We start from the raw sequence: 17,968 nt of genomic DNA, 5'->3' as shown, positions 1-17,968 counted from the left end.
CTGGGCAAAAGCCACAGATATAGGGTATAATAACCCTTTAAAGTGAATAAAATCACATCTAAATTCTTTTATTAATTAGTAAGACAACATGGCTGAGTCAAACCATTTTGAGCCCACGTGAACAGCAGATCAGCTGAGGAAAACTGTAATTTAGTAAAATGATAAAGAAGGAACTACAATCTTATGCGACCTCTATGTTCATAAATATTAATTAAAAATTGAAAATGACTAAAAAGCCATGTATAGATTAAATGAAATTAAAGTTAACATACTAAATTTTAAAGTTAAATTTTCAAAAATTTTTTCTATTATTACTATTGAAGTGAAATGTTAACGTGTATATTAAAAGTTATCAAAATTCTTCCAAAAAACAAAACTGTTATAGTTTGACCAAGTGTAGAAGAAGTTAGATGGTCTACACTTGGTCAAACTACAACAGTTTTGTTTTTTGGAAGAATTTTGATAACTTTTAATATACACGTTAACATTTCACCTCAATAGTAATAATAGAAAATTTTTTTGAAAATTTAACTTTAAAATTTAGTATCTTAACTTTAATTTCATTTAACCTATACATGGATTTTTAGTCATTTTCAATTTTTAATTAATATTTATGAACATAGAGGTCGCATAAGATTGTAGTTCCTTCTTTATCATTTTATTAAATGACAGTTTTTCTCAGCTGATCTGCTGTTCACGTGGGCTCAAAATTGTTTGACTCAGCCATGTTGTCTTACTAATTAATAAAAGAATTTAGATGTGATTTTATTCACTTTAAAGGGTTATTATACCCTATATCTGTGGCTTTTGCCCAGTATACATGTTTTTTATTGTGTCGTTTAGCAATTGCTCTTCTATGAAGGTTTTATAAGAGGACGTAAGTTTTTCATTTATTTTTTATATTAAAAAATCTTATCTTAAATATGTCCTTTTAGGAAGCTCTGATGATGACACGTTATGTGTCTAAAGTACTTAGCCGATAATAAAATATTTTTTACACACTATCAAAAGTTTTTTTGAAAACATACACCTGTTTGCCGTTTTGACTTATTTAGAAGTGTGTACAAGTCTTGCAGTCTTTTTTAATTCAATTTATTCTTATTTAAATAAAAATTTCTGCAATTTCTTTCGCAAAAATGGTACATGTTTGAAGGGCGGCTACTAGAGAATTGCCTAGGGCGTCAATTGACCTAAACGCGGCCTGCTTTTATGTATAAAATTTCTAGCACTACTTATAGCATAAAAATTCCATCGTAATTTTAGCGAAAATAATTTAGCTAATAAGTATTACGGCGAATGGACAAAAGGCATGAAGTAATACTTTCCATAAAAACGAAGAAAGTTTGAATATCTTGGCCATCTAATATGGGAACACAATACACATTCCTACAAAATATAATGCAGGGAATGATTGAAGGACGAAAAATCCAGGCCGCAGAAGAATGTCCTGGATGAGAAATCTAAGAGAGTGATTTGGTTGCAGTTGCACCACAAACGAATTATTTTGAACAGCTGTAAGCAAAGTTCGATTAGCTTGAAAATTTTTTGCTCAATTAGAAATCCAATGATATCAATTAATTTGTGGTCATCTGATTGAATACAACCAATAAAACCAACATTATACTGAAAACAGATCCCATGGGCTGTTTTCACTCAATCATGTAGCTATGGATACCTACATTTCGTTTCATTTCGATTTTGACATTTTAAATATTCAATATTTCAAAATGTCACGATTTGGTTGTAATACTGATGAGAATATTAATGAAATTATCGAATCAAATATACCAAAGAATACTGTTTACTCAATATAATTAACTCAATAAAACCGTACTTGAACATTGACGAAGAACATCATAATAAAATTATTAACAGCATGCGTAGTGGAAATACATCTTCATCAGTTATAGAAACTAACATGTCTGGATCTTCATTAAATTTTTCTAATTGTTCCTTTGTTAATTGCACATTTAAATAAATTGTTTCTGCTCTGTATTTTTTTTCATAACCAGCAAAAAATTTTCTATCCGAATAACCCTCGAACATTGATAAATGCTCAAAAAATTTTTAACAACTTTCTCAAGCTTGTTGCTTACAGGCAAAAGACCTCCGCCTACGGCGTCGGTCTGTTTCCAAGCAACAAGCTTTCGAAATCTGTTATAAAATTTTTTCGAACAATTATCAATGTCCTTGGGTTATTACTACTGATAATTACCCCAGGCTGTGGGTGAAAAATAGGTCGATTTCAGGTTATAATTCAGGAATTTTTGAAACCTATCAGGTGTTGTAAAGGACGATGCCAGGAATAACTTCTACTAAAATGTAACCAAAAATATTGTGCGCTTTTTTTAATTGCGATTTTCATTTGTTAAATTTGCAATTTTTATTGATTTTTAATTTTGCAGCTTAGGATATTGATTTTAGAGAAAAACTTTTTAATGGAAAGTTGTAGTAAATTAATAAAACTACAATTTGAGCTATGGTAAGTTTAATTTCGTTAATTGGTTATTGCAAAACAGCCTGCGAAAGTCCAAAATGGCCGTTTTTTACAATTGCATTATGTATTGTACAAATAATTTTTTTTTTATTTTTTAAAGCTTTAAAATGAAGATATTTCAATTCCAAACACAAAAAAAAAATTGTAAAGCCAGATTGACGAATTTGTTGCTTAGATATTATAAATTATTTATCCCAAGAGGTCAAATGTCGAAGGCTATAAATTTTTGAAAAAAAATCGTAGAGAGTTGGTGAAACATCTAATCTCATTCTAAAGAGTTATATTTTCATATTCTGATGTAAATAAATGCGTAAAATATTTTTAAACCTCTAATTTTTGGGTTTGAAAATAAGGGGGCAAATTTCGTTATAAACATTTAGAGCTGAAGCGGCCCTGTACATCCTATGAGTTTTTAATTTACGATTATTGTTGCTGAAGATGAAACAAAGATTTATAAAAAAATAAAAAATTTCTACGACCAACTGAAGCCGAGCTAATTTTTGGGATTGAAAATAAGGGGGCAAATTTCGTTATATACATTTAAAGCTGAAGCGGCCCTGTACATCCTATGAGTTTCTAACTTACAGATTATTGTTGCTGAAGACAAAACGAAGATTTATAAAAAAATAAAAAATTTTCTACAACCAACTGAAGCCAAGATAATTGTTTTTTTTTCTCAAGTCGTAGTGCCTTTATTTATAACAATTAAGAAATTATTTTACAGTCATTGACTAAAGAAAGACTTATATTATCTTAAAATAAAAATTATTATAAAATATAATTACATTTAATTATTAAAAATTATTTTTTAAATCGGTGCTTTTGCGAGCGGCCGAATTTTGCAAATCGCCCGGCTAGCTTCAAATCCGAGCGGTCGGAAAATTTTTACGTAACTTGTATTAAATTTGGACAGAAAACAATTTATTAATATTACCATTATAATATACAGTCTATTTACCACTGTATTTGTTTTTCTTGATAAACTTTTATATGTGAAATTTCATATCTGAAGAAATAATATTACAAAAATGATACATATATATGAAATATATAACTATATTTTTAATTTTTTCATTGTTATATAAATATTCTTCTTCTTCTTCTTAAGGTGCCTATCCGTTCCGGATGTTGGCGACCAGCATGGCTATCCTAACTTTGCTTGCTGCTATTCTGAATAGTCCGGTTGTCGATGTATTAAACCACTTTCTCAGGTTTTGAAGCCAAGATATTCTTCTTCTCCCTGGTCCTCTCTTTCCAAATACCTTGCCTTGAAGAATGAGTTGCAACAAGCCATATCTCTGTTCATTCCTCATAACATGGCCAAGATATTCTAGTTTGCGCTCTTTGATTATGTTAATAATCTCGCATTCCTTGCCTATTCTACGTAGAACCTCAATATTAGTCACACGATCCACCCACGAAATTCTCAAAATGCGCCTGTAACACCACATCTCAAATGCCTCGAGTTTTCTCAAAGAAGCCTCGGAAAGTGTCCAGGCCTCTACTCCGTATAATAACGTAGAAAATACATAGCATCTGATGATAGAGATTTTGGTAGCAAGAGGTAAATCGTGGCTTCTGAAAAGAGACTTCATCATTATGAACGCTGATCTCGCTTTTCCTATGCGTTGTTTTATTTCACTTGAGTGGTCCCACTGGCTGTTTATGTTGGTACCAAGGTATGTGTAGCTGTCGACCCTGTCAATTAGTTGTTGGTTAACCAAAAGCTGTGTATTTAATATTTCGCGCTTACTGACTACCATATACTTTGTTTTTTTCGTATTGAGATCAAGTCCGTATTCTCTACTTATATCTGATATGCGCGACATTATTCTTTGCAAACCATCTAGACTGTCTGCAAAAACTACAGCGTCGTCGGCATATCTAATGTTGTTCAGACGCACTCCGTTGACTAATACGCCTTCCTGTAGTTCTCCCAGCGCTTGCTCGAAGATACATTCAGAGTATATATTAAACAGCACCGGGGACAGGATGCATCCTTGCCTCACTCCTCTATCTATGGAGACTGCCTCTGTTAATTGGTCTTCCACTTTAATATTGGCAGTTTGGTTGTAATACAAATTATATATGATTCTCAAGTCTCTATCATCTACTCCCGCTTCTTTCAAGATGTTTATGAGTTTATCATGTTTTACTCTATCAAACGCCTTTTTGTAGTCGATAAAACAAATATAAACTTCACAGTCAACATCCCTGCATCTTTGCATAAGCACTTGGACAGCGAATAGAGCCTCTCGGGTGCCTAAGGCATCGCGGAATCCAAACTGCGTCCATGATATCTGTTGTTCGCATTTTTTATATATTCTGCCATGTATCACCTTCAGAAACGTTTTGAGTAAGTGGCTCATTAGGCTAATTGTTCTGTAGTCTTCACATGTTTTGGCATTTACTTTTTTGGGTAAAGTTACGAAGGTCGACTTTAACCAGCTTTGGGGTATTTTTCCAGTTACGTATATTTTGTTGAATACGGTTGTTATCCATTTTATTCCTTGTTCATCCATAAGTTTTAGGAATTCTACATAAAACTGGTCAGGCCCTACAGCTTTACCATCTTTAGTTGTAAATATATAAATATAATAATAATAATAATGTTACTTCTTACTATAATATACAATATATAACTTTTTCTTCTTGTAGTGACTATTCTTTTTGGATTTCACATATAAAAGTTTATCAAGAAAAACAAATACAGTGGTAAATAGACTGTATATTACAATGGTAATATTATTAAATTGTTTTCTGTCAAAATTTAATACAAGTTACGTAAAAATTTTTCGAGCGCGCGGATTTGAAGCGAGCCGGGCGATTTGCAAAATTCGGCCGCTTGCAAAAGCACCGATTTAAAAAATAATTTTTAATAATTAAATGTAATTATATTTTATAATAATTTTTATTTTAAGATAATATAAGTCTTTCTTTAGTCAATTACTGTAAAATAATTTCTTAATTGTTATAAATAAAGGCACTATGATTTAAGAAAAAAAAAACAATTTTCTCGGCTTCAGTTGGTTGTAGATAATTTTATTTTTTTTTTATAAATCTTCGTTTCGTCTTTAGCAACAATAATCTATAAGTTAGAAACTCATAGGATATACAGGGCCGCTTCAGCTCTAAATGTTTATAACGAAATTTGCCCCCTTATTTTCAAACCCCAAAAATTATCTCGGCTTCAGTTGGTCGTAGAAATTTTTTATTTTTTTATAAATCTTCGTTTCATCTTCAGCAACAATAATATGTAAGTTAAAAACTCATAGGATGTACAGGGCCGCTTCAACTCTAAATGTTTTTAACGAAATTTGCCCCCTTATTTTCAAATCCAAAAATTAGAGGTTTAAAAATGTTTTTCGCATTTACTTACATCAGAATATGAAAATATAACTCTTTAGAAGGAGATTGGATGTTTCGCCAACTTTCTACGATTTTTTTCAAAAAGTTATAGCCTTCGACATTTGACCTCTTGGGATAAACAATTTATAATATCTAAGCAACAAATTCGTTAATCTGGCTTTACAATTTTTTTTTATGTTTGGAATTGAAAGATCTTCATTTTAAAGCTTTAAAAAATAAAAAAATTATTTGTACAATAAATAATGCAATTGTAAAAAACGGCCATTTTGGACCTTTCGCAGGCTGTTTTGCAATAACCAATTAACGAAATTAAACTTACGATAGCTCAAATTGTAGGTTTTTTAATTTGCTACAATTTTCTATTAAAAAGTTTTTCTCTAAAATCAATATCCTAAGCTACAAAATTAAAAATCAATAAAAACTGCAAATTTAACAAATGAAAATCGCAATTAAAAAAAAGCGCACAATATTTTTGGTTACATTTTAATAGAAGTTATTCCTGGCATCGTCCTTCACAACACCTGATAGGTTTCAAAAATTCCTGAATTATATCACGTTTTTTCACCCACAGCCTGGGGTATATAGAAAGGCGAGGGACAGAAGAAGAAAATTGTAGGTTCGGTATCAAGTTGAAACAAAATTATATGCTGCCAGGAGATTCTAAAACTCTCAGTGTTTTGTCAGTCTGGTTTTTTGAGATGTGAATACAACTTCACTGATTTTTTAAGAAAAGCTTTAAAATTCATATCGAAAATATAATAAAATAAAAAGAAGCCATAAAGATGAACTCTAAAGATGATGACACTAGAATTAATTTTTATTGAGAAGATTAACACAATTATACCATCTAGAGATGGTAGCAGGTAGGAGCTCCTTTTGGATAGTCCTATCAGGGAAATTGAATCAATCCCTGCCTTCTGCAGATTCCAGGTGTTTCCTGACCCGGGAAACTAGTACCTGCTAAGAGTCCCCTGTCCAGGGTCACGGATGAAGCCCATAACGGTATCCAGGGCGGAGAAGAAGGTCTTCACAACAGTCTGGAAGACGGGGGTGGCAGCCCCCTGGTTTTAGGGCTTGTATAAAATCGAACCTGGAAATCGGCAGCTGGTTTTTCAGTATCTGTATTGAGCGGAAGTAATGTAGGCCAGAACGGTCAATACAGAATAGTACTCGGTGCGGTGGCAACCACTTAAACAGCGTGTACACAGCGGTGTAGAAAGCCAAGGGAATGACTACTACACTATTTTTCCCAGGTTAATCAATATGGCTGAGGAAATAAACTTTGAGCCCGAGTGCGGGCGCTTCTTAAATGGGGCAGGGGTGCGAAGAATTTCCCGCTTGGCCAAATTTGATATACAGAGAAGTTGTAGAATAGGCACATGGAATGTGCGGAGTTTATATGAACCAGGAAAAACACACAATGCCATAAATGAGATGAAAAGGCTGCAAATATCAATTCTGGGTATCAGTGAAATGCGATGGCCTGGATCTGGCCAATGCCATGTGGATGATCATGCAGTATATTATGCAGGAGAAGAGAGTAATTACCATCGTCATGGTGTAGGATCCATAGTCTCAAAGGACAAAGGAGGTTAGCAAATGTGTTAGGGCGGTATGCCAGGTATCTGAACGAGTCATAATGATTCAGTTGAACGCGAAACCCAGAAACATAAATTTATTACAAGTGTATGCACCGACAGCGAAAAGTGAACTGGAAGAACTTGACAAGTTCTACGCCGATGTGAAAACTGTTACCAACCAACTCAAGACTAGAGATCTCACCATTCTGATGGGTGACCTTAATGCTAAGATAGGAAAAGGCAGGCAAAGTAATATTATTGGATGTTATGGACTGGGCGATAGAAATGAAAGGGTAGACTATTTCGCAGATTTTTGCAAAGAACATAATCTATGTATAATGAATACCTTTTTCAAATTACCTAAACGGAGATTACCTATTTACGTGGAAATCTCCAGCAGATACCCCCCATAATATCGCAAGAAACCAAATTGACTACATAACCATCAGTGAGCGTTACAGAAATGCAGTAAAGTGTGCAAAAACCTATCGTGGCGCCGAGTGCCATCTGAGCACAATTTATTGTTAGCCGAAATAAAATTAAAACTTAAACGGATAAAACAACAACGATCCTCTAACAAACTGGATACCGATATTATTAGAAACAATAGTCAGGGGATTGCAAACAATTTAGAGAGCAATTTTGAGAATAGCGAACAAAAAGAATCCATCGAGGATCATTGGAACCAAATCAAAACGATTATAAGTTATAAGCAACTCAAAACTTCAAAGAGAAAAATCAAAAGAAGCAACAGTGGATGAACGATGAGATTTTGAATTTGATGGAAAAAAGACGCAAATTTAAGAACCAAAACATCGAAATTTATAAACGCATTAGTAAAGAGATAAGGACTAAAATACGAGCGGCAAAAGAAACATACTTTGAAGACAAATGTTTAGAAATTAAAGAGTTGCAGAGAAAACATGATTCATTTAATATGTATAAAAAAATAAAAGAACTCACCGGTCAGAACAAAAAACATGCAAATAACATCGTTGATAGAGACGGAAAACTGATTATCACTGATTTGGATAAAATAGACAGATGGAAAGACTACATTGAGGAGCTGTTTAATGATGAAAGGCCCGAGCTTGAAATTAACGAAGTAGTTACAGGACCTGACATAACTATGGACGAAATTGAACAAGCAATAAGATTAGCAATGACCAGAAAAGCGACGAGACCAGACGAAATACCGAGTGAAATAGTAAAGCTCTTCTAAAGTTCAGGTAAAAGATCTCTCCTTCATCTTTTTAATAAAGTTTATCAAACTTGCTATATACCAACGGATTGGCTGCTGTCGACTTTTGTGACGATACCTAAAAAGGCAAACGCGAAAAGATGTAGCAACTACCGAATCATTAGCTTGATGAGTCATGTTTTAAAGATATTTCTACGAATTTTGGACTCTAGGATGTACCAAAAAATAGAAGAACAGCTTGGTGATACACAGTTTGGATTCCACAATAACCTTGGGACCAGAGAAGCACTGTTTAGTATTCAGGTTATGGTACAGAGATGCAGAGATGTCGGACATCCGGTTTATATGTGTTTCATTGACTGTGAGAAGGCCTTTGATTGGGTAAAGCATACTGAAATGATTGCTATTCTTCAGAAAGTGGGTATTGACGATAAAGACCTACCCATTATCACACATCTTTACTGGCATCAACGTGGAAACATCAGGATTGGCCGGGACACGTCTGAAGAACTTCAATTACGAAGAGAATTAAGGCATGGCTGCATTTTGTCCCCACTAATATTTAACATTTATTCTGAGTTTGTTTTCAATAAAGCAGTGGATAATGCTCAATGTGGTATCAAAATGAATGGCGGCAATATTAATCATTTGAGATATGCGGATGACACGGTGTTAATTGCGAGCAATTATGAAGAACTTCAACATCTGATTAATAGGATTACCACAACGTGTAATGAATATGAACCCAAGCTAAACACCGCAAAGACCAAGGTGATGGTTGTCAGTAAGACGCCAATACAACCGGAAGTGGTAACAGCTTATGGTGAACAATTAGAGAGAACTAACAGTATCACCTACCTTGGTTGTAATCTAAATGAGAACTGGGACATGAGCAAAGAAAATAGAATACGTATAGAGAAGGCCAGAGCTGCATTCTTTAAGATAAAGAAACTTTTATGCGGAAACAACATTACTTTGAATCTTAAAATTAGATTAGTGAGATGTTATGTGTTCTCTACTCTTTTGTACGGTGTCTAAGGTTGGACTTTAACAGATACTCTTCTCAAGAAATTGAAAGCCTTTGACATTTGGGTATACCGAAGAATCCTACGAATAAGTTGGGTGGATAGAGTTCGTAACGAAGTTGTTTTGCACCGGATGGGGAAAAGTCACGGAAGTCGCCAGAACAGTTAAAAATCGAAAACTTGAATATTTTGGCCATGTTATGCGACACCCAGAGAGATATAATATAGTCCATTTAATAATACAAGGCAAGGTAGACGGAAGAAGAGGGCCAGGTCGAAGAAGAACGTCATGGCTTAAAAGCCTGAGAGAATGGTATAACAGATCCTCTGCATCCCTTTTCCGAGCTGCCGTTAACAAAATTGCTATAGCCAATTTGATAGCCAACGTTCGATAATCGAGCACGGCACATGAAGAAGAAGATACCATCTAGAGAACAAAAAGTCTCAAATATTAATGGCGACTTAATATGGTTTACTGATGGATCCAAAGCTACTCATGGTACTAGAGTCTTTGGGCAAACATGTAATTATAGTAAATCTTACAGCCTAGGTCAATATGCAACTGTGTTTTAGGCTGAAGTTTTTGAATTGGTGGTCTGCATTAATGAAATCATGAATGGAGACCCCAAAGTAAAGGGAATCAACATTTATATAGATAGCCAAGTGGCTACTTTAGCAGTAAAGAACGCTCTCGCCAAATCAAAACTGGTGAGAAACTGCAAAGATATCCTTAACAACCTGGCAAAAGATAATACAGTGCCTTGAATATGGATGATCATGGGAACAAACGAGCACATTTGTTGACAAAAAAGGCTCAAGGGAAAACCTTGTAGGACCAGAACCTGTCTGTGTCATCACTAAAGATGCTACAAAAGACGAGGTTTTGAAGTGTCTAATAAGAAGTTATTAAAAGAAGAGTCACTCAAGGTTCACTTAATCCAGATTAAGAAGATAGTCAAGAATATTAATAAAAAACTCACGGAGAATTTGATGCACCTCAATAAACGAGAGATTAAAACAAGATTATTACAAACTAGGTAAGGTGAATGAACCTTAGTGTAGTAAATGCGAACAAAGAAGAAGACACTGCCATATTTATACGTCCTATGCCATTGTAATGTGCTAAGTGATATTACGCTGGAATTATCTGGTCAATCCATTATGAGAATTGTTAATTCGTTTCGCATGCGGATTGTTCAATTATTTTTATTAGTAATGAGATATTGTATGAGATTGTATGAGATAAAATCATTATCTCACATATCTCATCAACTACCAATAGTTGCTGAGATATAAGTATGAGAAAAAGAGGTGAAACTACTAAATTTTTTGAATTATCTCAATACATTGTTTAATAAAAAGTTAAGCCCACTTTTGAGAACTCACACATACTTGGATGTGATTTGTACAAACAACTATGTTTATATACCCACCCAACTCAAAACATATAGGTACCTATAGTACCTGCTATCTAGAAGAGACTCATCAATATTCAGCTCAGCGGGGCACTATCGTTCGAGGTGTGAAATTACATAAACAACCGCTGAACTAAATATTAAAGGGATGGGTACGTATTTTCGGCTGCAATGCTATTCAAATGGGAATTCATTTTTTTCGAATCCTGAGAAAACTAATAAGTATTTTTGAAAAATTTAAACCCAGAATGAAAGATTACTTACGTTATTAGCGAGGGCCGAAAGTCCCTGAGAACTTCTATAATGTTTATTATAATAAGTTACAGGGGAGAAAAACTAAGAGAAAATTTCTTCTTCTTAAAGTGCCTATCCGTTCCGGATGTTGGCGCTCATCATGGCTATCTTGACTTTGTTTACCGCAGCGCGGAACAGTTCAGTGGTAGTCGTGTTATACCACTAACGTAAATTTTGAAGCCAGGAAATGCGTCTTCTTCCCGGTCCCCTTTTACCATTTACGTTCCCTTGGAGAATCAGTTGGAGAAGGCCGTAACGTTCTTGATTTCTCATTACATGTCCTAGATATTCTAATTTTTTTGTTTTTATGGTTATGAGAATTTCACACTCTTTCCCCATTCTACGCAGGACTTCCACATTAGTAATTCGGTCAACCCAGGATATACGTAAGATGCGCCTATAACACCACATTTCGAAAGCCTCGAGCCGATTCATAGATGCAACAGTTAGTGTCCATGCTTCCATTCCGTAGAGCAGAACTGAGAATATGTAGCATTTCAACAGACGGTATTTTGTTTTTAATGCTATGTCTCGACTGTTGAAAATGGGTCTCATTCTAACGTATGCTGCTTTCGCCCTTATTATTCGCTGTTTAATTTCTGTTAAGTGGTCCCATATTGCTCAACTCTTTCGATATTCTGTTGGTTGATTTTAAGTTGAGCGTTTAGTATTGGTTTCTTACTAATTGTCATAAATTTGGTCTTCTTTATGTTAAGAGCTAGTCCGTATCTGTTGCTGACTTCTGTTATACGATTTGTTAATATCTGTAAATCATAGAGATTATCGGCAAAAACTATGGTGTCATCTGCATATCTAATATTATTCGACCATTCACCATTTATTAATACTCCTTTGGCACAACCGTCTAAAGCTTCCTTAAATACCCATTCGGAGTAAATATTGAATAGTAGTGGAGATAAAATACAGCCCTGCCGTACTCCTCGTTCTATTGCAATTTTATCAGTTAACTGGTCTTCTATTTTGATTTTGGCCGTTTGATTGTAATAAATGTTTCTGGTAATTCTTAGATATTTGTTGTCAATTCCAATTTCTTGCATTAGAGTTATTAATTTGTCATGTTTTACTCTGTCAAATGCTTTCTGGTAATCTATAAAGCATACGTATATATCACAATTTATATCCCTGCATCTCTGAAGTAGCACTTGCACAGCAAAAAGGGCCTCCCGTGTTCCCAGAGCATCACGAAATCCGAATTGTGTTCTTGTTAGTTGTTCCTCGCACTTTATATATATTCGTTTGTGAATGACCTTTAGAAATGTTTTAAGTAAATGGCTCATAAGGCTTATAATTCTATAGTCTTCGCACTTTCTCGCATTGGGTTTTTTTGGAAGATTTATAAAAGTTGATTCTAGCCATTTTTGGGGAATTATGCCTGTGTCATAAATATTGTTAAATATTTTTGTCAACCTTTTTATGCCGTCGTAGTCCATAAGTTTTAAGAATTCGGAATTAAAATGATCAGGGCCTACTGCTTTACCGTCTTTGCTACTTTTGATGGCATACGTTACTTCTTCAACTGTAAGTGGAGGTCCAGATTCGCAATTGGTGTTTGTTGTGATGCCAGTGTTACTTCGTATATCTTGAAAAGTTTTTTCCACGTATTTAATCCAAATATCCCTTTTCTGTTCTATTTCTAATACTATGTTTCCCTGATTATCTGCCAGAAATCCAGTGTTCTTGTGGTTACATAAGCCTGCAACTTCTTTGATATTTTTATGGAGCTTAAACGAATCATATTTTTGTTGTAATAACTCTATCTCTGTACATTTCGAGCTTAGCCAATTTTCTTTTGCTATTTTAATAGCCCTTTTAATTTCGTTATTTATTTTATTGTAGTTATTCTTATTATATTTAGCCTTTCTTCTGTCTTCCATCATACATAGAATCTCCTCTGTCATCCATTCTTTTTTCTTTGTTCTTTCAGGTCTTAAGTATTTCTCTGATATTTCTTGACTTACCTTGTGTATCTTTTCTAGTTCTAACTCTGTGCTATCTATTTCTGTATGAACCCACGTTTCTCCTTTTAGGCGTTTTTGTACCTTTTCTTTTACTGTTTTATTTTTCAGTTGATTAATATCGTATTTCCGAATTTTTGGTCTTTGAATTTTCTTTAAACTAAGTTTCATTTTGGCGACAAGTGGATTGTCATCCTATTTTATGTCGGATCCTGGGTACGTTTTTACAGATGTTATAGAGTTTCGAAATCGTTTGTTGACAAGGATATAGTCTATTTGATTTCTTACTGTGTGATCTGGCGTATCCTGAGGAGATTTCCACGTATACAGTCGTCTTGGAGGAACAGGGCGTCATTTGATACTGAAAATGACTGAATTGAATACAAAAAATAGATCAATTTTGTATTATGTTTGCATATATAATGTATTGTATATATAATGTTTGCCCCTCCCTAGCAAAATTTCAAATGACGCTCCTGTAGGAGTAAGATCATAAAAGGTGTTTGTGACTACGAGCTGGCCCTGGATTCCGTGCACTCTAGATATCTACAGTCGCCTTCTATCGATGTCACGTGTCATGAAAATATTTGAATTTTTAGCTTTAATTGAATTATTTTCTAGTTTTGCTAGGTTATACTCTAATTGATGCTGAAGTGACACTTAGTAAAACAAGAAAATATTTGAATTAAAACTAAAAATTCAAATATTTTCATGACAATTGCCATCGACAGAAAGCGACTGTAGATATCTACAGTGCACGGAATCTAGGCCCGGTTCTTCAGTTGCAAATTCAATCAAACAGTCTCCACGTTCGTTACGTTCCCCTAGCCCAAAGGATCCTACTAAATTTCCACTTTGTCATTTGCCAACTTTGGCATTAAAGTCGCCCATTATTAGTAGTATTTCGTTTTTCCGAATCCTTTTAAAAATATTAGTAAGGTCACTGTAAAATTCTTCTATAATTTCTTCTGGGGCGTCCGCTGTAGGAGCGTACACTTGAATAATATTTGTTTTTATGGGAGTTGTGTTTAGCTGATCTAAGAGCATTCTTTCTGACACAGGTACAAAGCGATTGACATAGTTGGCGATTGTAGTATTAATAATTTTAGTGTTAGTTATATTAATAAAGAGAAAATTTACTGTTATTTTTAATTTCAAATATCTCATTCAAAATAAACTTTTTATTTATTCTAAGGGACTTTCGGCCCTCGGCAATAATTTAGTCTTTCATTCTGCATTTAAATTTTTCAAAAACATTTATTGGTTTTTTCAGGATTCGAAAAAAATGAACACAATGTCCGTGGTAATATTTTCCAAATCTATCTTTGTCTTACAACGCACTCAGTCGAATAGAATATTGTCAGCATATTGTCAGTCAGACAGTGACAATCAGTCACAATTTTAAATATTTGACATGGCATCGGGAATATTTTGAGTTGTTGATTAAATAATATTGATATATAGTGTATTTGATAAGTAATTGATTTAAGACGTGAACTTAATAAAAAGTTATTTATTGTGTATTATTTGTGAAAGATCCAAGCAGAGAATACATCAGGATAATATATTCTGTGATTCAAGTATTTTGTTGTTAAAGATGTTCAAAATTGTAAGCGTTCCATAGTAACAATATATTATTAAAAAATCACTTTAACACTTTTCCTCGTTTCTCGATTGAGTATTAGTTTTTGTTGTACATACTTATAAATTATTACAATCACTGAATACATAGTTAGTGAAAAAATTATAACATTTATTAACTGAAATAATAATTTGCAATTATACAAATAACAGTTATCCAAGAACATTCAAAAGCCATCTCTTTAAAGTTAATCATGACATTGTCAAGTAGAATGACGTTCTAGTAATGTTTACATATGCATACCAGTGTGAATTTTACTACACGTAATTTGCCGTGTAAAGACAGAAAAAGTAGGGATAGCCATAAAATATTTGCGAATTATGTACCGACAGCCTTAATGAGTCTCCTAGATAGCTGGTATCTACTATTAAACCTCCTGATCTATTTGTTTTGCTTTTGATATATGAATTAACAAGTCATTTACCTAAGCTTCGATATTCAACTTGATATTCAGTTGCCATTCCCATCATTTTATCTTCTTTAACAATTGCATGGTCGATTGGATCTTTCAGATGCAGTTCTTGAATTTTTTTAGATTTTATTTGCTTTACCTTAAAAATTAGTTTAAATTGTGTTAGATATAATATACAGTGTGGACATTTAGGTTGGAATAAATTCATTTTCTCGAGAATGGACGATTTTGGAGATAAATCCCGAAACAGGTCGATTTTTATTTTTTATTTTTGAATTATAATTTTTTGGCATGTATATCATACTAGTGACGTCATCAACTTGGGCGTGATGACCTCACTAGTGATGACACCAAAAATAATAATTTAAAAATAAAAATCGACCTGTATCGGGATTTCTCTCCAAAATCTCCCATTCTCGAAAAATGAATGCTGCATGAAATTCTTCGATAAAAATCAATGAACATGATGTAAATACATGCGTAACATATAGCGTAAGTAACACTGTGTTGCTATCACAGTTTCTTCTTCTTCTTAAAGTTCCATCTCCTATCGGAGGTTGGATATCATAATGGCTATGGTCACTTTGTTGGCATTGCTCTGCGTCTTCTTCCTATGCTTCTTCTTCTTTGGATCCTTCCTTGCATAATAATTCTCAGCAACTCATATTTTTTTCCTCTGGTAATTCTATGGTAATGTGACCCAAATATTCCAGTTTCCTTGTTTTTATACTGTTCATAATTTCTAACTCCTTATTTAAACGTCGTAGCACTTCAACAATGGTAATCCTTTGAACCCACTGAATTTTCAATATTCTTCTGTAACACCACATTTCGAACGGTTCTATTTTTCTTATTTGTTGTCTCTTTAATATCGAAGCTTCCATTCCGTATAGTAATATAGAAAATATGTAGCATCTTAGAGCCCTCAATCTGAGAGGCAACTGAATGTCTTTGTTTGTAAGCAGTGCCTTCATTTTTATAAATGCTTGCCTTGCAGTTTCAATTCGGACTTTAATTTCTTTGCTTTGGTAATTTTTGTCGTCAACCCAGGTTCCCAGATATTTGTTTGTCGTTACTTTTTCTATTTGGGTTTGCTCTAGCATAGTCTCTACAATTGATTATTGACTTTAGAAATGGCTCGAAATGATCAACATTCTTTCTTCGGATAGCTTTTGATTTTTTTGTCACATTTGTCACACTAACAAAATGGTAAATGGTATGAAATAATCACATGAAGAACGTAAAATCAGATGATTCTCATGTGAATATTAGTTGTAAGCATTAATTTGCAGTCTTTGAAAATTTATTACCATTGTTTATTCCATTCTGGAGAGGGGAGCGATCATTTTGGTGTATTCTATAAACAATTCATGTGCCAATATCACAGCTCAACAATTTAATATTCAACATCAAGATAAACAGGACAGTAGAAAGATTTTTTTAAAGATTTATTCAGGAAGCTGAAAATGTAGGTGATAAAAAACGAGAAACTGAAGGACATGGAGTTAATAAACCTAGTGAAGTTGCAGTATATGGAATGTTTACCTAGATTCCACGAGAAGTAAGAGTCAAGTAGCCGATTTATCTGGGTTGCTGGATTACTGCGTAGTTACTGATAGTGATTATGTTTTGTTTTCGTCCCTGTATGTTCTAAACCAGTCGTGCTCAGAGTTACAGTGCATGGGATCTACCACATAAACTGCAAGCGTCCAGCGATCTACTGCTAGTTTATTTTTTAACCAAGAGGAGTATACTAAAAAGAGAGATTCACACTCAAGAAAGTCACTAGAAAAATAACCAAATACTTCTTCTTTTTTGGTTGATTATGTCGGTCCTCAACGATAATCCATAAATATTATATTGTGTTAATACGTCGCTAAAGAATTGTAATATCTTAAAGTTAAAGGAATAACACAGAAAACACAAAAAATCGTCGATATAACTTAATTAACCTATAGTCTAGGGCGCATCTGTTTTGAGATGGACGTTGAGAGGTGACTTAAATTTTTTTGCAGAAATTGCTTGAAAATAAACCAAATAATAATATTTGAGTTATCCTCCCTCTCAAAAAGGTCCGGAACATTGTTTAAATAATCAAAATGTCAAAAAATGAAGGAAAAATTCGATTTTTTTCTTCGTTTTTTGATTATAACTTTAAAAGTATTCATTTCCGAGAAAAGTTGTACCAACCAAAAAATTGCATAATTAAATTTCCTACAACACAGAATTGGTCAAAATTTAAAAAATAGTCGCCCTAGTTGCAAAATAGCAATAATTGCGAAAAAACCATACAAAACCAAGTATTTGCATTTTACGTTTTTCAACCATTTATGCTACACTTAGGACCTTTATATTTCACCCAGAAAAACTTTATGATACAGTAAAACAATACTGTAAATTTCATTAAGATCGGTTCAATAGATTTTGCAAAATAAATTTTGCAATCCAGCTTTCGCAAAAAAAATTCATTTTTTCAAAATGTTACAGGACTGAAAATAAAGCAGATAGCAAGTTGAAATTTTTCTTTGCTTATAGAAGTGTACTGTACCTTTCATTT

At 33.5% G+C, this 17,968-nt stretch overlaps 1 protein-coding gene across 2 annotated transcripts in view; it reads right to left on the bottom strand.

Annotated features, from left to right (window-relative positions):
* Nucleotides 1-17,968, bottom strand: part of LOC126884258 (uncharacterized) — a 75,684-nt gene that overhangs the window by 33,981 nt on the left and 23,735 nt on the right. For both annotated transcript variants that reach the window (XM_050650192.1, XM_050650193.1), the window contains exon 3: nucleotides 15,424-15,550. In XM_050650192.1, coding sequence (XP_050506149.1) covers nucleotides 15,424-15,550 — 127 coding nt within the window. The remainder of the gene's footprint in view (nucleotides 1-15,423; nucleotides 15,551-17,968) is intronic.

This window comes from Diabrotica virgifera, chromosome 5, assembly GCF_917563875.1.
Source record: "Diabrotica virgifera virgifera chromosome 5, PGI_DIABVI_V3a".
Classification (NCBI taxonomy): Eukaryota; Metazoa; Arthropoda; class Insecta; order Coleoptera; family Chrysomelidae; genus Diabrotica; species Diabrotica virgifera.
Note: the sequence above shows the minus strand (reverse complement) of the source record. Positions and strands in the feature narration are given on the sequence as shown.